Source organism: Canis lupus, chromosome 1 (genome assembly GCF_048164855.1).
Source record: "Canis lupus baileyi chromosome 1, mCanLup2.hap1, whole genome shotgun sequence".
Lineage (NCBI taxonomy): Eukaryota > Metazoa > Chordata > Mammalia > Carnivora > Canidae > Canis > Canis lupus.
Window position 1 is genome coordinate 110,389,216 of NC_132838.1, and position 26,316 is coordinate 110,415,531.

Genomic DNA, 26,316 nt, shown 5'->3' on the forward strand with positions numbered 1-26,316 from the left:
TGAAGTTGTGGGAGATGAGGGCTGTAGGGGAGGAACCAAGGGACCTATAAGAAAGGAAGGAAAGGTTGGGGATGGACAGCCAACCTGGGGGGAGGAGCCTAGATCTCGGGGCGGAGCTAATCCTATAAGAGGACCAGGTCAAGGGCTCTGGGGGCGGGACCCTATGTACTATAGCTCCCGGATACCTTGGGGGCCGTGCCAAAAGCTCTGGGGGCCGCAATAGAACTTTGGCTCCCGCAGGATTTTTTTTTTTTTTTTTTTTTTTTTATTTATTCATGATAGTCACAGAGAGAGAGAGAGGCAGAGACACAGGCAGAGGGAGAAGCAGGCTCCATGCACCGGGAGCCCGACGTGGGATTCGATCCGGGGTCTCCAGGATCGCGCCCTGGGCTAAAGGCAGGCGCCAAACCGCTGCGCCACCCAGGGATCCCTCCCGCAGGATTCTTAAGGTGGAGCCAAGAGCCTGGGGGCGGGTCTACATCTAATAAACAAGGACTCTAAGAGGGCGGAGCTAGTGGATATCTAGGAAGATTTGAGGCTTTGGAGTTGGCTCCGGTTCTGAGAGGGGGCTTTTGGGAAATTCAGTAAAAGATCAGAGAGAAGGTTTGGGGCTTCTGGGAGTGTCTTGCTTCACCCTATCTTCTTCTCAGAGCCGGGGGCTACGCTTCAGGCTGAAAAGCAGGGAAGACCCTGCCCCTTCCAATATTTCCGCATCCCTATTGGCTGAGGGGCCTGCGCGACAGGCTCTCATTGGTCCTGAGCTGGCGAGGAGGGGGTCTAGAGAGAATACGCGCCGGTTGTGGGCGGGACCAGACAGTACCTAGGGGGATCTAAGCTCGACCAATCCCGGTTCAAGGATTGTGTTGGGGGGCCTGGCAGGGGGTGTCCCGACCCCCCTTTCCCGGCATCCTGGGGGATGACCCCGGTGCCAGGCCCGGCGCCGGCCGCCTGATGCCGGGCGGGCCGAGCCGGGGATGCTGGAACGAAGGGCGTTGCTATGGCAACGGGAGGCAGGGCCTGGAGGGGGGGACCGGGCCCAGGCTGGGGCTGGGGGGGCCGGCGGTGGCTGTGGCGGGGCGATGGCGGAGCGCGGCCCGGCCTTCTGCGGCCTCTACGACACGTCCTCGCTGCTTCAATACTGCAACGGTGAGACCCCTCCTCAGTTCCGACCCTGGCTCCGCCCAGGGCCGGACCCATTTCTTCCTGCCCCAACCTCCTCCTTCCAAGTCTCCATCCTCTCCCCTTGCTGAAGATCCTCCTTCCTTACCCGCCGCCACAGAGGACCCCGACCCCAGAGCAAGGTCCCTGATCCCCAAAGCCCTGATCCCAGTTCTCCACCCATCTCACCCTCCCCTTCTCCCCAGGTGGCTGGATGAAGAGGAGAGGACAGAACGTTCAGGAGCTTGGGGTTTGAGGGTGGAGGCCTGGAGACCAGGAACTCTGTTCTATCCCCTCCCAGTCCTCTGGGACCCTTCCCCTTCTCCCTGGCAGAGGGACTGACAGATTAGGGGGGGTGGCATTTGGTGTTGTTTTGTGGGCTGGGTGTGGGAGCAGGTAGGATGACCAGAGGATTTAGCCTCCACTCTACCCCCAAATCCTCAGGCCCCACCACTCCCAATCAAGACTCACCCCTTCTTCCTAGACACCCTTTCCTTCTGCGTGAAGGGCCACTGAGGGCCACTGTGAGCGTCAGGCCCAGATGAGGGGAGCAGGAGGTGGAGGGGAAGTGGAGGAGAGGTGGAGGTGGAGGGGAGAAGAGAGCGCTGGTCTCTGGGCAAAAGGGCTGCGGGTGGGTGGATGCTCAGAATGGAGCAGAGGGCTTGAGTTAAGGGGGGACGGGGTTGGCCCAAGAATGCAGCTGTGGCCTCTCTGCGAGGGGGCTTGAAGGACCTAGGTGAAAGCACATCCATTTCACTCAGGGGGCCCTGAGAAGGGACTCCAGTTTGGAGGCTCACTCCCCTGGTCACGCTGGAGTTGGCAGAGGACCAGGATGCTTACTTTGGCCCCCTTTGCCCCTCTAAGAGGCAGGCTGCCTAAGCCTGAGTCCAGGATCTGTTCTGCGGCTGCAAGGCTGTGTGTCCAAGCGCAAGTAACTTCATCCCTCTGGGCCTCAATCCGCTCCCACCTCCCCTCCTTCTCAAATGGATATAATACTACCATTACTAGAATTGCCTGGAGCAGTAGGTACCACAAGAATAGTTAATTGCATTCTGGGTTTACTGAGCATGTACCATGAGCCAGGAAACTGTGCTAAGTGTTTTGTATGAAGCGTCCTGCTCACTATAACGTTAGAAGGGGTCTCTCTTTTTCTCTCCCTCTCTCTTCTTTTTTTTTGGGGGGGGGTATTAGTAATGGTAGGTAAGAGGGGGCCTGGCACAACGAGGTGATTGGGCTCTCCTGCCCCTTCATCGAGTGACTGGGTGACCTTTGGCGAGTCTCTGCACACTCCCCCGGCCTCCATTCTTAGTTTCCTCCTTTGGAAGACGTGATGCCAGCGGGACGGGACCCCTTCGGAGTTCTAAGTCCTGACTGCTCCCTTCCTCCGACTTCGGGAGGCCCCCACCTTCCTCTGCAGGGCCAAGCACCGGACCAAAGAGGCGCTGGGTGGGGGGCAGGGCGGGCGAGGCCGGGCTGGCGATTGGGCCGCTAGGGGTGGCGGGGGGGGGGGGGGGGGGCGGGGGGGAGACGGAGGGGAGGGACGGACCCGGCTGCACTGCGGAGTCCAGCGGGCGGGCGGGCGGGGCGGCCTACGGACGTGGGATGGCAGGTGCGACCTCCACGTCCAGTCCTTGTTAATGATACCACCTTTACTTCCACCCGGCTGGGAGCCAGGTCTTCCTCGGTTGTTGGCAGCAATGAGTCTGGGTATGAGTGGTCTGGGAAGGAAAGAGGAGGGGGACACCTCAGCCCCTCCCACTTGGGGAAAATGGATTGGGTGTGTGTGTGGGGGGGTGATGGAGGAGTTTTTTTGGCTGCACCCATGGGCTGGAGAGGAGAGGGAGAGAGAATCTGGGGCGTGGAATACAGAAGCGGAATAAAGAAGAGGAACAGGGGAGAAGCTCCGGCTGGGATAGAGAGTTTGGTTGTCAGATCCCCGCCCGCATCTCCCTCCTGTGGGTCTCCTGGGTCTGAGATGCGCTGCCTGCAACCCCCAAATCTACCGCCAGGGGCCGCAGAAACTCTGTCCTTGTAGCCGACTCTGGGGTCGAACCCCTTGGTGAGGAGATAATGGGAAGCGGAGGGACCAGGCATGACATTTTGGCTCAGAAAGTCGTAAGAAACAGAAAGGGAACGTTAGTACCTGCGATAAAATATTAATATTCGTCAGAGGATGTTGAGAATCAATTCTAGAGCGATAGTGTCACTAGGAATAAGTTGGTGTCATTTAAAAAATATTGATATGGGGGCGCCTGGCTGGCTCAGTCGGTAGAGCGTGCAACTCTTGATCTCAGGGTTGTGAGTTCAAGCCCCACGTTGGGCGTGGAGCCTACTTAAAAAAAAAAAAAACTAAAATATTGGTATCACTCACAGATATTTAGCATCTTAGTCATAGAATCTTAAAATCAGAGCCGAAAGGCTCTTGACTGTTAGAATCTTAGAAAGTAAGAGAGGAAGGGACTTCCCTAAAGGTCACACCTCCAGGGCGGGCAGAGGAGTGTGGGGGCATATATGTCTGAGAGCGGTGGGGATTTCCTTCCCCTCGGAGCCCTCTTCCTGGCCCATCTGCCAGCGTCCCAGGCAGCTGCAGGTTGAGGGAGAGGAAGGGGCGGTGGCTGGCCCCTCTTTAACTCGGGAAGGTGGAGGGCAGGGGGGCGGGAAGGCGCGCGGGGGAACACCTTGGGCCTTGGAGCTCCGGAGTGGCCCCCGCAGCCCGCGCTACCCTTCCTTCCAGATGACAATTTGTCGGGCACGAGCGGCATGGAGGTGGACGACCGCGTGTCGGCGCTGGAGCAGCGGCTGCAGCTGCAGGAAGACGAGCTCGCGGTCCTAAAGGCGGCGTTGGCTGACGCGTTGCGTCGCCTGCGGGCATGCGAGGAGCAGGGCGCAGCGCTGCGCGCGCGGGGAACCCCCAAGGGCCGCGCGCCTCCACGCTTAGGCACCACAGCCTCGGGTATCTTTACCGGACCAGAGGGATGAGATGGGGAGAGGTCAGGACCTGGACCTCATACTCACTCCTTCTGTCCTCTAACCCCATCCTCTAGTGTGTCAGCTCTTGAAAGGGCTTCCCACCAGGACGCCCCTCAATGGTGCGGGACCCCCGCGGCGCGTGGGCGGCTATGCCACCTCTCCATCCTCCCCCAAGAAGGAGGCGAGCTCCGGGCGCAGGTAAGGCACGGAAGCCGGGGTCCCTAGCCTTCCTCCAAGACCTGTGGGAGATGGGGGAACTCCTGTGCCCGAACTCCAGCCACGGAAAGCCCCAGGAGGGTCTCGCTCGCCTCGGACCCTGGTCTGCTAACCTCAAGGCTCCGTCCCTAACTACGTGCTCTCTCTTCGCAGCGCCCGCCGCTATCTGTCACCAGAGCGCCTCGCCTCCGTGCGCCGCGAGGACCCCCGCAGCCGCACCACATCTTCCAGCAGTAATTGCAGCGCCAAAAAGGAAGGGTAGGTGTCTGGGGTGGGGTCACGTCACGGAGGGTGCGGCCAGGACCCCAGATGGTCATGGAAGAGGGGATGGGGAATTTGGGGTGAAGCCCCAAGCCACGAGGTGATGACTTAGAGCGAGGCCATCTAGCTCAGAATGCGGGCACAGTGACTGAGGCTTGGAGAGACCGATCCCGAGGCAGCATGGTCCAAGTGGAAGGCGCAGCCAACATTGAGGGGTGTGGTCAAGCCTTAAGGGGCTGGGCCAGGATTTAGGAGACATGAGGGGTTAGGGTCTCTAGGGAAATCAGGGAGGAGCCAGGCTTGTGGGCATGGCCCTTAAGGTAAAAGTCCATATTGAATCTTAGGGGTGGGGCCAAGAGCAGAAGCCTCAAAGGAGTATCTGCAGGGAACAGGGGAATAGAGGGAGGGGTATGATCTGGATTTGAGAGCATGGCCAGAGTGTTAGCCAAGGCAGAACCAGAACCTGGGCTGCAGATCACCGGGCGGGATACCAGTTGGTGACATGTGTGATACTAGAAGAGAGTGGAGCAGAGTCTGAGACTAGGCCAGAGGGGCGGAGCCATATATGGACGTGGCCAAAACTCCAGGAGGCGGAGTCAACCTGGAAGCTTTGAAAGGACTCAACCCAGGGTCTGGATCCCGGTAAAGAGGTAGTAGTCAGAATGCCTGGCGGACCCGAGGCGGGGAGAGGGCCGGGAGGAGCAGTCAATTATCAAGAGAGGAGTCAACTTTGGGGACGGATCAGAAAGGGAGGTGGGTGTGATCACAATGTTGGGCGTGGTCGATTCCCTGGAAGCTGGACCACACTGAAGGTCTGGGAGGAGTGAAAACCTAAGGATGGAGTCCCGATGCTGTGGGCCTGGGGGCTGAACTAAGGCTGGAGCTGAGTCACAACCACACGTTTCAACCCCACTCAAATAAGAGCAAACATGCATATAGTGGCTATGTGCTAGGCACCACTCCAGGCACTTTGCGTGAATTAACCAATGTAATCCTCGCAATCACCCCGCGAGGTGGGTACTCTTGTTATCCCCATTCTTAAAACGGGGAAACCGAGGCAGAGGTTGGGCAACTTGTCCACACTGCTAGGAAGTGGAAGAGTTGGGGTTTGAACTCAGACAGACGTGCCCCCTATCCCTGTTCTCAAACAACACTCTCCCCCATCCCCCCCACCCAAAGAGCCTGGTGTCAGGACCCCACAGCCCGGGATCTGAGACCCAGAGTGACCGGCCTGCTCCCGGGGTCGGCCGCGGAGGGCGGGGCAGGGCGCGGCGGGGCAGGCGCCTCCCAGGGCCGGAAGCGGCGGAGCCCGTCCCGGCTCCACCCCCGGCCCCGAAGCTCCGCCAGCCGCCGCCATGAGTAGCTTTGGAGCTGGGTGAGACCCTCTCGCAGACCCCCTCCTCCCTGCACTCCCGGGGCCTGGATCCCCGGTTTCCCCTCGGCCCCGCCAGGGACCCACCCAGGCCCGCGAGTATCACCCGGTTCCGCCGGCGAAGGGACTGTGGAGACACGCCCCTTCACCGCTTCCCTTGCTGCTTGAAGTTTGGGGCGCTGTGGGACTGGGGGTGGGGAGCGCTGGGAGCGCGGTGCTGCTTAGGAGGGAGGGGTCCCTGGTGACTCCCGTCTTCCAGGATCGCGTCCCTGCCACTTCGTGCTGTGTGATCTTTGGCGATCACTGCCTCTCTGGGCCTGTGTCTTAGGCTCTGCAAGATCAACCGAGCAAAGCACACGGCCTGCAGAGAGGCAGCGCTCCGCTCCTTACGCGGCCCCCATTATTCATCAGAGACCACCCGGGAGCGGTGGGGGGGGCAGTGGTTTCTCCCCTTTGTCTGACCTGCCTGCTAATTAGGGCGCTTTCTCTCCCCATTTCCTGACAGCAAAACCAAAGAAGTTATCTTCAGCCTGGGTGAGTAGGGACAGGGGGAGGGGCATGGCTGGGGATGGCTGGAGGTCAGGAGACCCGGCTTCCTGAATCTTTGCCTCCTTGGCCTCAGTTTCCCCGCCCATTTTTTTTTTTTTTAAAGTGAAGCCTGAAGGGGAGAGGGAATAGGGATGGGGGCTGGTGCAGGGGCCTGACCTCTGGGGGTGTCCTGGCAGAGGAGGGCTCCGTGAAAATGTTCCTGAGGGGGCGCCCTGTGCCCATGCTGATTCCTGATGAGATGGCGCCCACCTACAGCCTGGACACGCGCTCCGAGCTGCCTCCTAGCCGGCTCAAGCTGGACTGGGTGTATCCTTTTGCCCTAATCTCTTCCCCGCCCTTCATCCCCCAGTCTGGAGGGGCCATCTCCAGATGTCTTTCTGGTTTGAGACTCCAGGAGGGAAGGTCTTTGCTCTGAATCAGGTGGGACTGGCAGGGGTCTGTGGCCTGAAGGGTCAGGATGACCTTGGAGTCCGGAGGAAGCAGCAGGAAAGCAGGTTAGCTGAATGACCTTTTATGATTCAGGAAAGCAGCAAATGTTTGCTGAGTGCCTTCCATATGTCAGATACTCTCCTACATCGCAGCCATCAACCTGAGCTCACCTTCTAAGGAGGGGGCGGGGAAGGGGTGGGGAGAGAGCAGAAGATACCAGAAGCCAGTGGTCAAATAAGGTAATTTCAGTTAAGTAACGAATGCTGGTGGGTGCCTGGGTGGCTCAGTGGTTGAACATCCACCTTCAGCTCAGGTCCTGATCCTGGGGTCCTGGGATCTGAGTCCTGCATGTGGCTCCCCACAGGGAGCCTGCTTCTCCCTCTGCCTATGTCTCTGCTTCTCTCTCTGTCTCTCATGAATAAATAAATATATACTTTTTTATTTATTTTATTATTTTATTTTTTTATTATTTTTTTTAATAAATACTTTTTAAAAAATGTAATAAATGCTGGGAACACAGGAACCCAAGGTCATGTGAAAGGAGTCACTGTTTCTCTGAGGAGGGGGCCTTTGAGCTGCGTAAATTGAACAATTAGGAGCCAGCATAGGAAGAACTAGAAGAATGTTCCGGAGGGATGGCAGGTACAAGGGCACTGCAGCCACAGCGAGCTTGATGTATTTAAGAAACAGAAATTGGAAATGGCGAAGAAGAATCCTATCTTCGGAGCCTGGCAGGAATGGGTTGAAACCTCCGCCCAGCCTCTGGCTGGCTGTATGACCCTGGGCGAGTTGCCTCGCCTCTCTACCTCAGCTGTGTCCTCTAAAAAATGGGTTTCGTGATCTCAGATTCGTAGGGCTATGAAACAGTGCGTAGGGTGCCAAGCTCAAGATATGTGGTTTATAAACAGAGATTGATAAAATAGTAACTACTCATTATTGATGACTTAGATGCCAGGCACTGATCTAAAGTGTTTTATGTATAGATATGGTGAATGATATGATCCTTCTCTTGTAGAATTGAGAATATATTTGTACAATGAGCAGCATCTGAGAGCTCTCTGAAGCCTGCAGTTTGGGAATTATGACCACCACTTTCTGGATGAGAAAACAGTCCAAGAGGGGGCACTGAGCACTGTCCTGGGGAGTCAGAAGTGTTCTGAGGCAAAGAACTCTTGATTCTGTGGCCCAAGCTTTTTCTAAAAAGCCCAGTGGGGCTAGGGGTCAGCATCCTAGGGACCCAGTATCTGTCCTCTTCTCTTGGCCTTGGTTCTGCTCTGGAGGAGGCAGGGATCTTAGAGGCCAGGGTCTCTTTGAGACAGCTGGAAATATTCACGAGACTCAAAGCATACTCAGCTGTTGTGCCAGGCTGGATCAGCTGAGGCTGCAAAAATCAGTATGGACCTCAGATGCCCCATCTCGGAAATAACTGCAGGGTAGAGCAGTTTTCTGTGGGGTCAAGATACACATGTCAGCATTCATTCAGATATTTTCTTTTTTTAAAGATTTAATTTATTTGACAGAGAGAGAGCACAAGCAGGAGCAGCAGCAGAGGGAGGAGAAGCAGGCTTTCTGCCAAGCAGGGAGGTCGATACAGGGCTCCATCCTAGGATGCTCGGATCATGACCTGAGTAGAAGCAGAAGCTTAACCAACTGAGCCACCCAGGCGCCTCTGGATAATTTCTGAACATCTGGGGCCAAGGGCTGGGGACTTAGTAGTCACCATGACCTCTTCCCCTCCTAGGGCTCCCCATCCAGTGTGGAGACAAACTCTTTGACAGTGACAACCCCCCGTGAGTGAGGCTGGGATGGGGGACCCCAGTTGGGCAGCTGGGTCAGGGAGGGCTTCCCAGAGGAGGAGTTAAAGAAGTGAATGAAACAGCCCAATCTTGGCCACCACGGAACTCACAGTCTCATTGGGGAATAGGGACAGTTAACCAATTAACCAGATAATTACTGAGTGACATGAGGCCAGTGTTCGAGGAAGTGACAGCTGAGAAGAGTAGCAGGTAGAGTGTACTAGGCAAAGGGAAAGGTCATTGTCAAGGCCAGAGTCATGATCTTGGCATTTTGAGGAATTCCAAGATCAGAGAAGCCCTGTTGAGATCAGGAAGGGACCAGCCAGGCCAAGATGGGGGGAGCCATAGAAAGTTCTGAACAGAGGAGTGTCAGTCATTCCTTTCTCAATACTGAATTCTTATGTCTGTTCTGATCTGGGCATAAGGGAAATAGCAGTGAACAAAACCGACAAAGATTCCTGCTGTCCTGGAGCAGATACTCTAGTTGGGGAGACAGTTAAGCTGGGTGGGATTCCAATGAGTGTACAACAGAAATATGAGTGGGAGAAGGGAGTGGAGGCAGTGAGGGTCCATGAGTTTGCAGTTTTAAATAGTATGGGTAGGAAAGGCCTCTCTGAGGAGCTGGCAGTAGAGCAGAGACTTGAAGAAGGTGAGGGAGCCATGGAGAGATGAAGGAGAGGAGTACTCAGGTAGAAGGAACAGCAAGTGCAAAGGCCCTGAGGTGAGAACAGAGAGGGAGGCCAGTGTGAGTGGAACCAGACTGAGGAATGAGGAATCGGCCCAGATCAGACCAGGCCTCGTGCCTGGGCTTTCGTAAGGATTTTGACTTTTGCCCTGAGTTAGTTGGGACCCATGGGAAGGTTGGAGCAGATGTGAGCTAACTTAGTGTTCACAGGTCTTAACAGGATCCTTCTGGAGAAAGGCTGGGAGGGGGAGGTTATATCCATGTTCTGTGGCTGCTGTAACAAAGTACCACAACTTGGTGGCTTAAAACAGAAAAAGTTTTACTCCCAGTTTTGGGGGCCAGAAATCCAAAATCAAGGTGCCAGGAGGGTCACAGTCCCACCAGAGGCTCTGGGGGAGAATTTGTCCCATGTCTGTCTTCTAGCTTTTGGTGGCTGCCAGCAGCGCTTGGGGCTCTTTGGCCTGTAGCCACTGCACAGCACTGCAGACTCTGATTTTCCTGTGGGTCCTATCCCACCCCCTTACATCCCCCGGCCTGTTCTCGGCTTTTCCTCTCTGATTCTTAGAAGGGCACTGTCTTTGGATTTAGGGCCCACCCAGATAATCCAGGATAATCTCATCCTGAGATCCTTAATTACATCTGTAAAGACTCCCTTTTCCAAGTAAGGTCATATTCATAGGTTGGGAGGGTTAATATTTTGGTAGACCTAGTGTTGGGGGTGGTGTACCCCCGGCGGGGGAGAGGGTCTTAGTAGAAGCAGGAAAACCTAACCCAAGTGGGTGCTCCCTGGTAGTCAGTGCACATGTGGAATGATAAACAGGCTCCTTGACCGGCCCCTGGGCATCTCCAGCTATGGCTACCGCGGCCGGGACTGTCGGGCCAACCTTTACCTGCTGCCTACCGGGGAGATCGTGTACTTCGTGGCCTCCGTGGCCGTGCTGTACAGTGTGGAGGAGCAGAGGCAGCGGCACTACCTGGGACACAACGATGACATCAAATGGTAAGACCTGGGAGGGGCGGTGGGGGCGTGGGGGGAGGGGCCAGGACTTTACTGGGCCGACAGGCTGAACTCAGGGGGAAAAAATGTGGATTGATTATCAGTATCTTAAAGGTCAGTAAGTTCCCTCAGATGCCTGGATGTTGCACTTCTTTCGAAACCTCCTAGGTGGTGCCCCCAGACAATCCCACAGCATGTTGGAGCCAGGTAGAGAGAGCCCCTATAAGTGGGGGCGCTCTCCTGGCCACCATTTGGGTGCAGGCCTGAGCCTGGCAGGCATTTGAGTTAGAGACCCCAGGCTTGCTTCTGAGGCTGAGTACCCAGAGAGTGCCCCCCTCCTCCCTTACCCTTCCGGAAAGACAAAATAGATGTTTATCACTCAGCCAACTTGTGGAATGAATAGCCCAGGCCCTGTGACTTCAGCCTGCCACGGGAGGGGTGTCCAGGGCCCGCCGTGAGCCTGCTCCCTCCCACTGAGCCCTGTCCATCTGTCCTCTCTCTCAGCCTGGCTGTCCACCCTGATATGGTCACCATTGCCACCGGGCAGGTGGCAGGCACCACTAAAGAGGGGAAGGTAACAGACTGGAGGGGGCAGGACTTGGAGACTCGGGCGGGGTGGGGGTGGGGGCAGACAGTTGGGCCCCCCCCAGGTAACAGGCCTCTTTCTTCCTTGCAGCCACTACCACCACACGTGCGCATTTGGGACTCAGTCTCCCTCTCCACCTTACATGTGCTGGGCCTGGGGGTGTTTGACAGAGCTGTGTGCTGTGTAGGCTTTTCCAAATCTGTGAGTCCTGCGCCACCCTTCGACTGCCCCCCACCTCCAGAGTCAGGAGTTAGCGCCTATCTTTGTGACCTCACGGGGATGCTCTTAGCCCATGTGAGGGGGACTCACATGTCCTGATTGTCCCCAGACGAACTCCTCAGCAATCCTTTGATCAGCCCATGCTCATGCTCATGCTCGTGGCATTATTTTTGGCACCAACTTTCATTCTTGAAAGGTCCTTATCCCTTAGGCATTGTGAGCCAGTGTGTAGGGCCAGCGTGGTTCCCTGTGGGCGGCCTGGGTGGATGTTGGCAGGATGGGCGTTGGCAGGTCTGGGTGAGATAAGCACAGAAATGGAGAGTAAGCCTTTAGGAATTTGTAGAGCAATTTGATATTTCCCACAACATCCAAGTCTGAGATCGGTGGGCTTTTTCATCATATTTTACATTTTTATCAAAATGTAGTTTACCTAAGTATTGACATGCAATGGATTGAGGAATAAAAAACAACTGGTCCTCCCACCGATTGTGTAAGAAACACTTGGATTAGAGCCTCAGAAGTTTTCTGAGGCCTCAGGAGTGCTTTGAGAGCACTGGCTGTGAGGGGAGAAAAGCTAGTTTGTTGTCACACGGTGTGTATATGGGGGTGGGGTGGGGAGCCCTACAAAATCAAAACCTGTTCAATCAAAAGTATAAATACCCAATATTTTACCAACTTGATTGTTGAAATTCATGTACATAAAAATCATGCCATCTAAGAGGGCAGATTAAATGGTTTCAGGATTCCTGACCACGTGGTGGCTGCAGAGAAAAAGTAGCTGAGGGCAAATGAGATTAATTTCTTCGGGAGCAAGTCATTTCAAAAGGGAAAATTATAGAAACCCTTTAAGATGTGTGTCTGGCTGCTGGATAGGGAGAGTATTTGAATGTGTTTCATATATCGTGGGCCAGGAGCTTTGAAAATCTTAAAACAAGCCTGAGTGGGGAATGCTTCTGTGGGCAAAGTGTTGGGATGGATCCTGACCCACCTTCTCCGCCCTCCTCCCACCCCCACCCCCTGCCACCTCTCTCCCCTTTCTAGAATGGGGGCAACCTGCTGTGTGCAGTGGACGAATCCAACGATCACATGCTCTCTGTGTGGGACTGGGCCAAGGAGGCCAAGGTGGTGGATGGCAAGGTGGGATGATTGTTCTCATCCTCTCTCCTTGGGGTGCCTCTGTGGGACTGGCTGGATCTCAGCAGTTAGGAGTCTGGAATCGGATAGACTCATGTTTACGTCCAAGCTTTACCATGTGGTAGCTGTGTGACTTCAGGCAAGAGGCTTACCTTTCTGAACCTTGATTGCCTCATCTGTAAAATGGGGATAATGGTAAGATCTTCCTAGCAGGGCCCTGACTTTGATGTTGTGATATGAGGTGGCTGAACCAGGCCTACCAAAAAGGTCCATACGAGGCAGCTACTGACCGGAGCCTTGCAATGTCCAGGACATTGACTTGGATCTCTGGTGGTGGCCTGACTTCTAGCTGAGTATGAAGCATGGTAGAGGGGACAGCTACTTGCCCAAGGTCATGTGCCTATTTTTGTTATGGGGCAGAAGATCTAGGTGCTGGTTGGGGCCCACAGTTCGGGGATAGAGACTCAGTGATTGAGAAGCCAGGCTCTGGAATCAGATCTATGTGAGTTGATTCTGGATTTGACTCTTTCTTACCTGGCTGCATGGCCTAAGGCAAGAGACTTCCTCTCTTTGAGCCTCACATCTTCATCGGTAATGGAGGGCACTAATGAGCCTTACCTCACAGGGTGCTGTGAGGATTACAGGAATTAATGGATAAAGTGCTTAGCACAGCACTTGATGGAGAGTCGGGGCTCTCCAAGGTCTGCTTTTATATTGATGAAGATGGCAATAACACTTTACTGGCTGGCCCTGCCTCCTGTACTTTAGTTTGCCTTATACTAAATATAAGGTTGTGGAGTGCGTAACCCATGCAGCTATATAGGGCAGTCCTACGTGGGGTGGCCCTGGTGGCTTTGAGGTCCTCATTCAGAATCTCCCCCACTCCCCAAAGTGCTCCAACGAGGCTGTGCTGGTGGCCACCTTCCACCCCACAGACCCCACCCTGCTCATCACCTGCGGGAAATCCCACATCTACTTCTGGAGTCTGGAGGGGGGCAGCCTGAGCAAACGGCAGGGCCTCTTTGAGGTGAGTGCCAGGGGTGTGGGAATGGGCTGACCCTGAGAGAGGCAGGCAGAGACACCCAGGTAGACAACAAAACGAGGGTCCCAGAGGCTGGAGATTATGGGGATGATGAGATGTTACCTCAATTTCCTTATCCATACCGGGAAGATAATCCTCCTTAACTCTAAAGTTGTAAGGATTCAATGGGGTAAAGAGTATAGCAGCTCCTGACAGGTAGTAAATGCTCATTAAGCAGTGCTGTGCTTGCTGAGAATATGGAAAAACACAGAGGTCAGAGGCTGACTGGCCGACCGAGATATGTACCCAGACAGAGAGATGCTGAGCAGGAAGTAGGGGGCCTGGAAAGGAAGATGCAGGGGCACCTCCGACAGGGCTGGCCTGCCTTTGGTAAGAACTGGGGCCCTGAGGCACAGATGAAACAGAGAGATTGAGGAGAGGGAAAGTAGGGTGAGGTAGAGAGAGGCGCAGGGGTGGAGCGGGGAAGCCAGGGACAGAAAGAGGGGGAGACCTGGGACAGACGGGGGACCCTGGGAACAGAGGAGGGAGACCTGGGGATGGACAGAGGGGGAGACCCAGGGACAGAGAGAGGATAGAAGAAAAGTCAGAGAAGAGGCAGGAAGTGGGCCCAAGGTTGGGCAAGGGAGACGAAATGGTCAGAAGCTCTAGACCATGGAGCAATCCATGCAGGCAGGCTGGAGGCAGGATGCTCCACACTGGGTCTCACCCCCAAAAGCATGGAGGGATGTCCCCAGGACCACGGTCCTGGATGGCAAGTGAGCTCTGGGAAGCTGTCTGCTTCAGCAGCCTTCTGACACCTTCCCCTCTTCCTCCACCCTAGAAACACGAGAAACCGAAGTATGTGCTGTGTGTGACCTTTCTGGAGGGTGGCGATGTGGTCACCGGGGACTCTGGGGGGAACCTCTATGTTTGGGGCAAAGGTCAGTGTCACCCCACCTGTGTGGTCCAGTCCTCCCTAACTCCCTTTGGCTCAGCCTCCCTCTGTCCTAGCTTGTGTGGAACGTAAGATAACCCAGGCCGAATCTTCACTTGCCTAATTCCCACCCCCAGTCGAGGCCCAGCTTCCCTGTCCCCATCTCCACGAGCTCTTGACTTACTCCCCAGCCTTGTCTTCTGCAAATCCCATGGCAGGGAGCAAGTTTGAATTATAAACGAATGAGCTGGTTAACCCAGATGCAAGTGAATGGACGGATAGGTGTGTGGATGGGTGTGTGGAGAGGTGGTTTGTCCCAGAGCTGTGAACGAAGAATAAGGGAGTGAATGAAGGGTTGTTCTACCCAATGAGTGGAAGATTAAGTGTCTTCCACTGTCCTCCTTAATGGCGAGTGATGAGGTGAATGAACAAGTAAATGAATGAATTGTTGTCCCAACCGATGGGTTGGTGTGTTGGCCCAGCAAAGGCTAATGGGGTGAATGAAAGCTTGCCCCAGCCTTTGCATGAATTGTGAAGGAAGAAATGAATGGCTTGTCCCAGCAGATGGATGGCATGAACCAATCAGTGAGTTTTTTGGCCTGGGTACGTTTGCTTTCACATACATGATGCTCCTTATTCAAGGCTGCACAGATGAAAAACCATAGGCTCCTGGAGCGCCTGGCTGGCTCAGTCAGTAAAGCGTGTGACTCCTGATCTCAGGGTTGTGAGTTGTAGACCCATGTTGGGTGGAGAGATTACTTAAAAAAAAAAAATCTTGGGGCACCTGGGTGGCTCAGTGGTTGAGCATCTGTCTTCGGCTCAGGGCGTGATCCCAGGGTCCTGGGATCAAGTCCTGCACTGGGCTCCCCGCAGGAAGCCTGCTTCTCCCTCTGCCTATGTCTCTGCCTCTCTGTGTCTCTCATGAATAAAGAAAGAAAAATGTTAAAAAAAAATCTTGAAAACAAAACAAAGAAAAAGAAAAACCATAGGCTTAGAGAAAGGGAATGACCCAGCAAATGACCAAGCCAGGCACCCTGCCCCACCGCACATGAGTATATGGGAGACAGGCCTGAGTCAGGTGTTGCTTTATGATGGAGACTCAGTTGTCCTATCAGTAATATGGGTGTAATACCACTACCTCCATTACAGTGCTGTTTGGAGCTTCCCTTGAGCTTAGACAGCTGAGAATAAGCTCTGAACAGTTGGCAGTGTGTCTTTCCCAGCAGGCTATGAGCTCTCCAAGGGGAGAGACTGGGTCTGATTAATTTCTGTATCCCCAGACCCACCACAGAGTCCGTCCCATGGGACTGCGGGGTGGTGGAGAGATAAGAGGACAGGATGGTATATGTACCCGTGATACCACATCTAAGTTGAAAGATGGGCACTGAAGAGGACTGTCCCTCTGAATCGCTGCCCCAGCCTCTTCCCTGGTCCCTGGTCTTCAGTCTTGCCTCCTGGAATTCCCTTTCTTCTCAACCAAGTGTAAATCTGACCCCATTCTTCCACCAAACTCTTCCATTGCTCCTTAGTTCCCTCCAAACAAGGTCCAGGTTCCTCACTGAGTCCTCTGAGACCCTGTGTGGTCTGGCCGTACCTTCCCTTGCCCCTCGTATGTTACATGTAATCACACCTGAATTTTTTTTTTTTTTAAGATTTTATTTATTTGAGAGTGAGAGCGTGCGCATGCGTGTGTACAAGTGGGAGAGGGGGGGAAGAGGGAAAGGATCCTAAGTAGACTGCACTGAGCACTGAGCCCTAGTTGGGGCTCTAGGCTCAATCTTACGACCCTGAGATCATGATCTGAGCCGAAACCAAGAGTCAGACGCTCAACCAACTGTGCCACCTGGGTGCCCCAGACCAGGTTTTTTATGGTTCCCTAAACAGTGCATGCTCTCTCCTCCTCTCTTCCCTTTGTGCACATTGTTCCTTCTGCCCATAGTGCTTTTCCACCCTCTGTTGTCCTAGCCGACTCCTACTCATCCTTCAGATCCTTGCTCAGCCATCTTCTCCTCCAGGGAGCCTTCTTCAACCACCAGACTGGGTATCCTCTCTGGGATCCCACAGTCCCCTGGGTTCCCCCCCATCCTAGCCTCAACTACCTTGGGTTGCCACTGACTAGTACTAGATCTGTCTCTGAAATTGGACTCTGAGCCCCGTAACAGCAAGATCTGACATCATCTTGGTCACCACTGTGTCCCCAGCCTGAAGCTGGGCCCAGAGTAAATTCAAGTTAAATAATTGTTGATTGAGTGGATTAATGGATGAATGAGTGGATGGTCAAATGGACAGATGAGTGGATATATGGGGAAATGGGTAGATGGGCTGGAAGGCAAATGGGCGGATGTTTGGATAGAAGGATGGATTGGCAGGTGGATGATAGTTGGATGAAAGGGGAATGGATGGATGAGAGGTGGATGAATGGGTGGTTGGGTCAGTAGACAGACGGATGGGTAGAGGAATGGATGGGTGGATGAGGGGGTGGATGGATCAAAAGTGGAAGGATAGATGGGTAGACATTAGTTCAGATGGTTTAATGGATGAATGATAAGATATTAGAATAGATAGGTAGTGAGTGAGTGACTAGCTGAATGTAGGATTGGGCATTCTAGGTACTTTCAGGGGTCAATACAGGGACAGCCTTCCCATGCTTATCCCTGCCCCTGGCCCCCCCTCTTCACCCTCACAGGTGGGAACCGCATCACACAGGCGGTGCTGGGCGCCCATGATGGTGGTGTGTTTGGGCTCTGCGCCCTGCGGGACGGGACGCTGGTGTCCGGAGGAGGCCGTGATCGTCGAGTGGTCCTCTGGGGTTCCGACTACAGCAAGCTGCAGGAGGTGGAGGTGAGGAGTGGGGAGAGGCTACTAAGAAGGTGAGGGGATCTCCTACCCCACCAAGGCTCTGAATAGACCCTCCTCTCCGGCTGGTCTCCCCTCACCCCTTCCCTGCATGGTCCTACACTCATCTACCCCCACCCCCTCCACCCTCAGGTCCCAGAGGACTTCGGCCCAGTGCGCACCGTGGCGGAGGGCCGGGGGGACACCCTGTACGTGGGCACTACCCGCAACTCCATCCTACAGGGCTCTGTCCACACGGGCTTCTCACTGCTTGTCCAGGTGAGTGCTCCTCCTATATCTGTCCTCCTCCTCGGATCTTCCCATCTCTCTTCCCAATTCTATTTCACCCCACCTTCCTGCCCCATCCCTTTTCCTCTGGCCTGCCAAACCCCACTCAGCTCCCCTTTACCTGCACCCACCCAAGAAACCCACCCCTGTCCCAGTACCCCCTCCCAGGGCTCTCTTTGCTCCAGCAGCGAACGAGTTACCAGCTGGCGCAGCAGAGGGTCCCCAGGACCCTGCCACAACCATGCCACCCCTGCCCTTCTGTTCAGGGGTGGCGGCCCTTTCTGTTGGTTAAGTGTCCTGGCTGGTGGTCACATGGGCGGCAGGTGCCTTGGGCCGCACACCCCGCAGGTGCCATCTCCACAGATCTGAGAAGGCCCTCTGGAGTCTGCCAGTTTTTCTTCTTGCAGCTTAAATGTGACTCCTCCCTCCTAGTGTGCCCAAACCCTATCCCACACCCAGTTAACACCCCTCCACCCCAACCTACCCCTACTTGGGGGGATAATAGTATGGTAGTTGTGAACAGGAATTCTGGAGTGGGACTGCCTGGAGTCGAATCGCAGCCCTGCTGCTGTTTAGCTGTGTGATATGAGGCAAGTGAGCCACCTGTGTGCCTCCATGAAGCGAGACAACCACAGAACCTGTCTTCATGGGGGGTTTGTAAGAACCCCATGAGTCAGTTCATATATAGTTTATCTATCTATCTATCTATCTATCTATCTATCTATCTATCTATCTATCTATCATCTATCTATTTTTCATATACAGCATTTAGAATGGTGCCTGGCCCAGAAGTCCTGGCCAAAATTACTCCTTGATCAGTAGTTCTGCTTCCCCCACTTATCCTTTTGTGCATTTTCCCCGTCAGGCTAGCTGAGATCCCTGCTCCTGCATTTAGATCTCATTCTGGCTCTGGTTTCCATAGAACGTGAAGGAAAACAAGGGTTAGAGGGATTTTCTAGATGACTCAAGGCCAGAAGGGACCCAAGAGACTCCTAAACATAGTAGCAATATTACGTATTATTGATTATATTATTAATAGATTAATGTATTAGAGCTTTATTATCAACATTAAAAATTACACTAATGTCAATAATTATATTATTACTGCTCATTGTTATCTAATATTAATAGTGTATATTAATAATAATAGTTAGCCATTTCCATTTCGTGAGCGCCTCGGACACTTTGCACCCATGATTCGAATGAGCACAACAGTGTCATGAAACATATACGGTGATGAGTCCCCTTTTACAGAAGATTAAACTGAGGATCCAGGGAGAAGTCATCTGACTGTCAGTAAGATGGGGCTGAGGTCAGACTGACCAGGCCGGGTACCTTCCATGGGATCCCACAGCCTTCTGGAAGCCACCTGACTGCCAGGGTTGAGCCCCCACCCGGCATGTCTCTTGTCCCCCCAACTGGAGAAGACAGGCCTGGGGGGAGGGGCAGCATTTGCCTCAAGCCATATACCAGGGCCAGGATCTGCTGTCACAGCCTCCTCCAGACACTCTGGGGAAAGGATCTTCTGTGTGGGGCACCTGTGACCCCAGTGTATTGCTGGGGCTAGTCTAGCTTTTTTTTTTTTTTTTTTTTTTTTTTTTGAGAGAGAGAGAGAGAGAGAGAGAAAGCACAGGAGGGGAAGCAGAGAAAAAGGAAGAAGCAGACTTCCCACTGAGCAGAAAGCCTGACGTGGGGCTTGATCCAGGACCCCAGGATCATGACCTGAGCTGAAGGCAGACTCTTAACTGACTGAGCCATCCAGGCACCTCTGGTCTAGCACTTCTTTCTGCCACCAGGCTTAGTGGGGAATGGACATGGATTGGCGGTCTCCATACATCTGTCTCCTATTTCTGCCAGGGCCACGTGGAAGAGCTGTGGGGCCTGGCCACACACCCCAGCCGGGCACAGTTTGTGACATGTGGGCAGGATAAGCTGGTGCATCTGTGGAGCGCGGAGTCCCACCAGCCCCTGTGGAGCAGGATCATCGAGGTAAGGGGATGGGGCCCCGGCACCCTGGTCTAACAGAACCGTGTGTCTCAGTGGGTCAGGGCTCAGTGCATCAAATGGAAACCACATCTGGTGTTTTTAAGCAGACAGGGATTTTGATATATATAAAATTTTATTTTAAGATTTTATTTATTCATGAGAGACAGAAAGAAAGGCAGAGACATAGGCAGAGGGAGAAGTAGGCTCCTCACAGGGAGCCCGATGCGGGACTCGATCCCCAGGCTCTGGGATCACACCCTGAGCCAAAGGAAGATCCTCAACCGCTGAGCCACCCGGGGCATTCCAGTTTTTTTTAATTTTATGTATTTATTTGAGAGAGAGAGTATTCATGTGTAAAAGCGCAGGAGTGGGGGGGGGCGGGGGAAGGCAGAGGAATAAGCAGACTCCCCCACTGAGGGCAGAGCCTGACACAGGGCTCTTTATCCCAGGACCCTGAGATCAGGACCTGAGCCAAAGTCAGATGCTTAACCAATTGAGCCACCTAGGCACCCCTAAGCAGAGGGGATTTTTTAATTTTTATTTAAAGATTTTATTTGACAGAAAGAGAGCACAAGCAGGGAGAGTGGCAAGCAGAGGCAGAGGGAAAAGCAGGCTCACCTCTGAGCAGGGATCCCAATGCAGGGCTCCATCCCAGGACTCCGGGATCATGACCTGAGCCGAAGGCTTAACTGACTGAGCCACCCAAGGTGCCCCAAGAAGGGGATATAATACAGAGAGTTGGGTGCTTTCAGATTTACTTACTTAGAAGTTCTGGGAGCAGGTTCTCCCCTGGAAGGCGACCCAGAGCACCATCACAGAACCAATCTACCAGGGGAGCCTCTGCCTCTCCAGTCAGGAGGGTGGGGTCAGGAACACTGAGTTCAAGAAAATGCCATCGTCTTAGCTGTAGCCCAGGATCCAGGAAACTGTGGTCACTGCGAGTGCTAGCTCTGTAGCTGCTCTGTTCAGTAAGTGTGGCTTATCAATTAACTTTAAAATATAAATATAATCAGGAATTCAGTCCGTCAGTTGCACTAGCTACGTTTCAAACAAGTGGGTAGTGGCCACTGTATTGGGAAGTACAGACCATGAACCTCTCCATCATTGTGGAGGCTTCTGAGGGACCGGCTTGCCCTAGAGCAACCCACCACTGGCTACATTTGCACTGGATACTGGATACTCTGTGCTCTTACCCTTCAAGGCCAGTGACAGCTCAGGAGCATAGCAAATGCCATTGCTTTCAGAGCCCAAATGCTGAGTGGAAATAGAAGGGCAGGACCTCTGCCTTCTGTCTTCCAGAGCCCACAAGAGCACAACGGATCACCTGACCCAAATCACAGTGGGACCCTAGCTGCAAAGGATTCTGGGCAGTGTAATTTTTAGGCTCCCCTGCCTATACAGTGTGGGACACTGGAACCTCAGTCCAGCATATCCCCCACACCACTGTTTGAGGCTTTGCTCCGGGAATGCAGGGTTAACTCTGATCTGGGAATGCTTAATGGCCTTTGAACTTCTCTGAGTCAGGGATGGTGTGGTCTGGAAATTGTAAGGGCCATGTATCATCGTCCTCATTGTGGCATCGAACCACCTGGGAGCTGATAGAAACACAGAATCCTTAACCCCGTCCACAGAGTCTGATTCAGGAGGAGATCTGAGTTTGGGACCAAGAAATCTGCAAGTTGGTAATGAGCTCCCTTAGATTCTTCTGATTCGGGTCTGTTGACCATGCACAGAGAAACTGGCTTAGCACTTTACCCCACTTCATCCTTTTAATTTCTCACAACCTCCACAGGGCAGTGGGGATAACTGATCCCGCTTTGCTTAGAAATAGATGTAGAAAGGTAAAATCACTTGCCCATCATCCTGTGTAATTATACTCATAACCAGCCTTTGTGGGGCACTTCCTGTAAGCCATCTTGCAGTGTGTGGCAGCGGGTTACTAGAGGGTAGCACAGGAAGGTGAGGGCCCTCGGGTCAGGCTGAGTTGGCTCTGAAGTCCGGGATTGATGGCCAGGTAGACTGGAGACCCCAGTTCTCAGCCCTGCTTCCTTTTTTTTTTTTTTTTCTTCCTTTTTTTTTTTAATAATAAATTTATTTTTTATTGGTGTTCAATTTGCCAACATACAGAATAACACCCAGTGCTCATCCCGTCAAGTGCCCCCCTCAGTGCCCATCACCCAGTCACCCCCAGCCCCCGCCCCCCTCCCCTTCCACCACCCCTAGTTCGTTTCCCAGAGTTAGGAGTCTTCCATGTTCTGTCTCCCTCTGATATTTCCTACCCATTTCTTCTCCCTTCCCCTCTATTCCCTTTCACTATTATTTATATTCCCCAAATGAATGAGACCATATAATGTTTGTCCTTCTCTGATTGACTTATTTCACTCAGCATAATACCCTCCAGTTCCATCCACGTTGAAGCAAATGGTGGGTATTTGTCATTTCTAATTCAGCCCTGCTTCCTGTCTTCCCTTAGGACCCTGCCCGCTCTGCTGGCTTCCACCCCAGTGGCTCTGTCCTGGCCGTGGGCACGGTGACTGGCAGGTAAAGCTGAGTAGGGGATTTGGGGAGGGCCTCTCTGCTTCCCCTGAGAAGTGTCCCTTGACACCCACCCCCCTACCCTATGTCCCCAGGGCCCACAGAATCTGTGATTAAGAGACTGTTCACCAATGACTGTTCTCTCAACATTTCTCTGGAGTCTGCCTCTCTCTCCCAAATCTTTTTTTTTGTTTGTTTTTAAGATTTTATTTATTTATTTGACACAGAGAGGGCACAAGCAGGGGGAGAGGCTGGCAGAGGGAGATGGAGAAGCAGGCTTCCCGCTGAGTGGGAAGTCTGATGTGGGGCTTGATCCCAGGACCCTAGTCATGACCTGAGGCGAAGGCAGATGCTTAACCTACTAAGCCACTCAGGAACCTCATCTCTCTCCCAAATCTTTTTTTTTTTTAAGATTTTTTTTTTAAACAAAGATTTTATTTATTTATTCATGAGAGACACACAGAGTGGCAAAGACATAGGCAGAGGGAAAAGCAGGCTCTATGAAGGGAGCCTGATGTGGGACTCAATCCCGAGACTCTGAGATCATGCCCTGATCCAAAGGTAGACGCTCAACTGCTGAGCCACCCAGGCGTCCCATTTTTAAGATTTTATTTATTTATTCATGAGAGACATAGAGACAGAGACATAGGCAGAGGAAGAAGCAGGCTCCATGCAGGGAGCCCAATGTGGGATTCTATCTGGGGACTCCAGGACCATGTCCTGAGCTGAAGGCAGACACTTAACCATGGAGCCACCCAGCCGACCCTCTCTCCAAATCTTTTCTGGGGTCCCTCCCTTAAGCCCCACAGATTGCTGCCCCACCCCCCCAGATCAGCTCCCATCCCCTCCCCCAATCATGCTTTCTCCTTAAAGATGGCTCCTACTGGACACAGAGACCCATGACCTGGTGGCTATCCACACCGATGGCAATGAACAGATCTCGGTGGTCAGCTTCTCTCCAGGTAAGCGGCGGGGCCCAGCGATCTTGGAGAAACCAGGCCTGGAAACTGATGCTCAGTTCCTAGCAGGGGGCAGGAGTGGAGCTGTGTGGCAAGGCCTAAGGGCCGGTCTAGGACTGTAGCGGGGCTGGAGCTCGGGACAGCTGAGGATTCTGGAATAGCGGGGTGGGGGGCTGAATCTGACAGAGAAGGGGGTAGAGCCTGGGTGCCTCCTCATAGCCCCCCTCCCCCTCCCCCAGACGGGGCGTACCTGACCGTGGGCTCCCACGACAACTTGGTGTACGTGTACACGGTGGACCAGGGCGGCCGCAAGGTCAGCCGCCTGGGCAAGTGCTCGGTGAGTGGGCAGTGGCCCCCAGCCCGCGCCGCCACCCCGTCCAGGGGCTGCAGAATTAACCAGTTTTCTCCTTCAAGGGAGCACAGCTTCAACGCTACTGACTCTGCCCTGATCACTTCCAGGCGTCCTAGCCCCGCCCACACATTGCCCACCCCCCCTTACCCCCCCAACCCCTGTGTTACAAGCCCGCCCCTCTGTGTCTAGCTGTGCCCACCTGTTCCAAACCCCACTGTGTTCTAAGCCCTTTCTGTCTGGCCCCGCCCATCACGGTCTGGCCCCGCCCCCGGTAGTCTGGCCCCGCCCCCATGCTCCAAAGGCTGTGTATCCTTCCTTTAGCCCCCTTGTGTTCTCACCCTACCTCTGTATTTTGCCTTCCACCTTTCCTGGTCTCATCCCACCCCGTCCAGCTCTAACTCCACCCCTTCCCCTCCCCCCTCAGGGGCATTCCAGCTTTATCACCCACCTGGACTGGGCCCAGGACAGTAGCTGCTTTGTCACCAACTCCGGCGACTACGAGATTCTGTACTGTGAGTTCTCCAAAACCCAAAGGCGGTGCTCCTTCAGCCTCCCTAACTTACCTGTGCGATTTGCAGACACTTCTTACCTAACTTACGTGTGCGATTTGCAGACACACTTACCTGTGCGATTTGCAGACACTTCCCAACTTCTAGGGAAGGGAAACAGGGCTTTCAGATCTCTGTCCTCTGGCTCCCGTACTCAGGGGCTGTTCTGATTGATTGGTCTCCTGGCTTCTGATTTCTTCCTCTTCCTGGTTCAATGGGTAGAGTCCGGGTTTCTAAGCAGATGCCCCTGCTCAGGCCTTGAGTCGTCACCATCTAGGATCCACCCCTTCAGCCAAGTCAGGAGAGGTGGAATGAGCCCTAGGACCTTAGCCTCCTGTCTCGGACCTCTGTGTCCCTGGCCTGTGAAATGGATGGGTTAAGTCAGTAGTTTTTCCTGCTCTAAACCCTCAACACCCCTGTTTTCTGCTCCAGGGGACCCGGCTACTTGTAAGCAGATCACCAGTGCAGATGCTGTGAGGAATGTGGAGTGGGCCACAGCTACTTGTGTCCTGGGGTTTGGTGTGTTCGGTAAGTTCTGGAATGGGGGAGGTCCCATTGAGAGCAGGAGTTCCAAGAAACATCATTGACTGGTGGCCTTTGTAATCTCTTGGTTACCCCCAGGGCAAAAAATTCACTCTTTTATACACAAGGGCAGTTTTTGGGTAAGAGGAAGGGCAGGGTGAGGTGACCGTTTAGGGCCCTTGGAGCTGTAATGAAGTGAGACCAATAGGTGGTGGGCCTGGCCCAGAGACGGTCACACTGCCAGTGTCCCAGCTACCCATTTGTTCAAGCATCAGTGCAGCCAGCAGTTTCCCTGAGCACCTCTGTGCCCAGCCCTGAGCGGGCCAGAGCTGGCACACAGTGGTGACCGTGACAGCTCCGGCCCTGCCGTCATGAGCCTCACAGTCCAGTGGTGGAGATGCACCTGTCCCCAGACAACCCCTAGTAGACTAGGCTGGGACTGGGCTGACACCTGGCCCCAGCCTAGGAGGGAATCATGGAGGGCTTACTTGAAGGAAGGGCTGTCGAAGCTGGACCTGGAGGATGAGGAGGTATAGTGAGGAAGGAAAGCAGTCTCTAGGCACAGGGAACCATAGCATGTCTCCCACAAAAGCAGGGAGGTGCCATAAAACTTGGCATTTGGAGAAATCCAAGATAGGAGGGCTAAATCATTGCAGAATTCAAGGAGAACTGCAGGGAGGAGGAGGCTGGAGCAGCGTGGTGCAGAGCCTGGGGATCATACTAAGAAGCCTGAGCTTTCTGGGGTTCCTGGCTGGCTCAGTCAGAGGGCATACGACTCTTGATTTCAGGGTCATGAGTTCAAGCACCATGTGGGGCGTAGAGATTACTTATATAAAATAAAACTTCAAAAAGAAGCAGCAGCAGCAGTAGCCTGGGATTTCTCCCAAGACCAGCTAGAGCCACAGAAGGGTTTTGAGCATTGGAGAGCCAGGATCAGTTACGCATTAATAAAAGATCATTCCAGTTCTCGTCCCTGGCTAGAGACAGGCTGGTAGGAGGAAGGCAGGGAGGCTGGGGCCTGCTCACCTCAGTGGTCCCTGCTCCCAGCTGACATCTCACCCCACCCGCCCCCTCGTCTTGCCCACAGGGATCTGGTCTGAGGGAGCGGATGGTACTGACATCAATGCGGTGGCCCGCTCCCACGATGGGAAGTTGCTGGCTTCAGCTGATGACTTTGGCAAAGTCCACCTGTTCAGCTACCCCTGCTGTCAGCCCCGAGTGAGTCTCTCTGGGGGGCCGGCAGGGTGGGGATACCACGGCACTGGGAGCAAGAGTGAGGCAGCCCTCTTCAGGCCTCAGTTTCCCCATCCGTTCAGGGAGCCAGTGGCTTGGTCCCAAGGGTTATTCTCAACCTCAAAGTTGGTAAATTTCAGAGTCTGTAGTAGCGCTAACGCTCTGCTCTGAGAGCCTATGATTCTGAGCTCTTTGCTTCTTTGAGCCTTATTAACACAAGACATATCCATTGAGCACCTACTCTGTGCCTGGCACAGGGGCTGCAGCAACGAACGTGACAGATCACCTCCTTTCACTTCTTTCTTTCCGTCTCACAGGCCCTCAGCCACAAATACGGCGGACACAGCAGCCATGTGACGAATGTGGCCTTCTTGTGGGATGACAGCATGGCCCTGACCACGGGGGGCAAGGACACCAGTGTGCTGCAGTGGCGGGTGGTCTAAAGGGGGCAGGAGAATCCCAGGGATGCGGGGCCAGGGGAGAGTCGGGTGGCAGGGCTGGAATTCTATTTTCGGGAGATGTCTATTGCCGAGTAGAGTAATATATACCCAGAGTATGTCTATAGCAGAGGGGGTTATGGGGGTGGGAGGGTAGGCTGACAAAAGTCGCTATTTATCGGGGCGGGAAGAGGGGTCACATTGCTTTGGGGGAGCCATTAAAGTATTTGATTTGGAGTGTTTTTTAAGTTTATTCTTTTATATCATCCAGAAATAAAGACACATGCACTGAAG

At 53.8% G+C, this 26,316-nt stretch overlaps 1 protein-coding gene across 4 annotated transcripts; it reads left to right on the top strand.

Annotated features, from left to right (window-relative positions):
• Window positions 1-783: 783 nt before the first annotated feature.
• On the top strand, window positions 784-26,315 carry EML2 (EMAP like 2). 4 transcript variants are annotated; one of them, XM_072774403.1, is made up of 22 exons: window positions 796-1,146; window positions 3,893-4,111; window positions 4,203-4,326; window positions 4,498-4,602; window positions 6,483-6,511; window positions 6,703-6,832; window positions 10,287-10,436; window positions 10,938-11,007; window positions 11,110-11,220; window positions 12,280-12,375; window positions 13,265-13,399; window positions 14,235-14,334; window positions 17,014-17,168; window positions 17,316-17,441; window positions 19,308-19,439; window positions 21,910-21,977; window positions 22,845-22,933; window positions 23,170-23,267; window positions 23,707-23,794; window positions 24,263-24,358; window positions 25,440-25,570; window positions 25,903-26,315. In XM_072774403.1, the coding sequence occupies exons 1-22, from the start codon at window positions 975-977 to the stop codon at window positions 26,026-26,028; spliced, it is 2,550 nt and encodes an 849-aa protein (XP_072630504.1). In that variant the 5' UTR covers window positions 796-974; the 3' UTR covers window positions 26,029-26,315. The 4 variants fall into 4 exon arrangements, 3 of the variants coding, with proteins under 3 accessions (XP_072630504.1, XP_072630514.1, XP_072630529.1); XM_072774413.1 differs by lacking the exon at window positions 796-1,146 and adding an exon at window positions 2,841-2,865; XR_012006784.1 differs by lacking the exon at window positions 23,170-23,267 and having other exon boundaries at window positions 784-1,146.
• Window position 26,316: the final 1 nt, after the last annotated feature.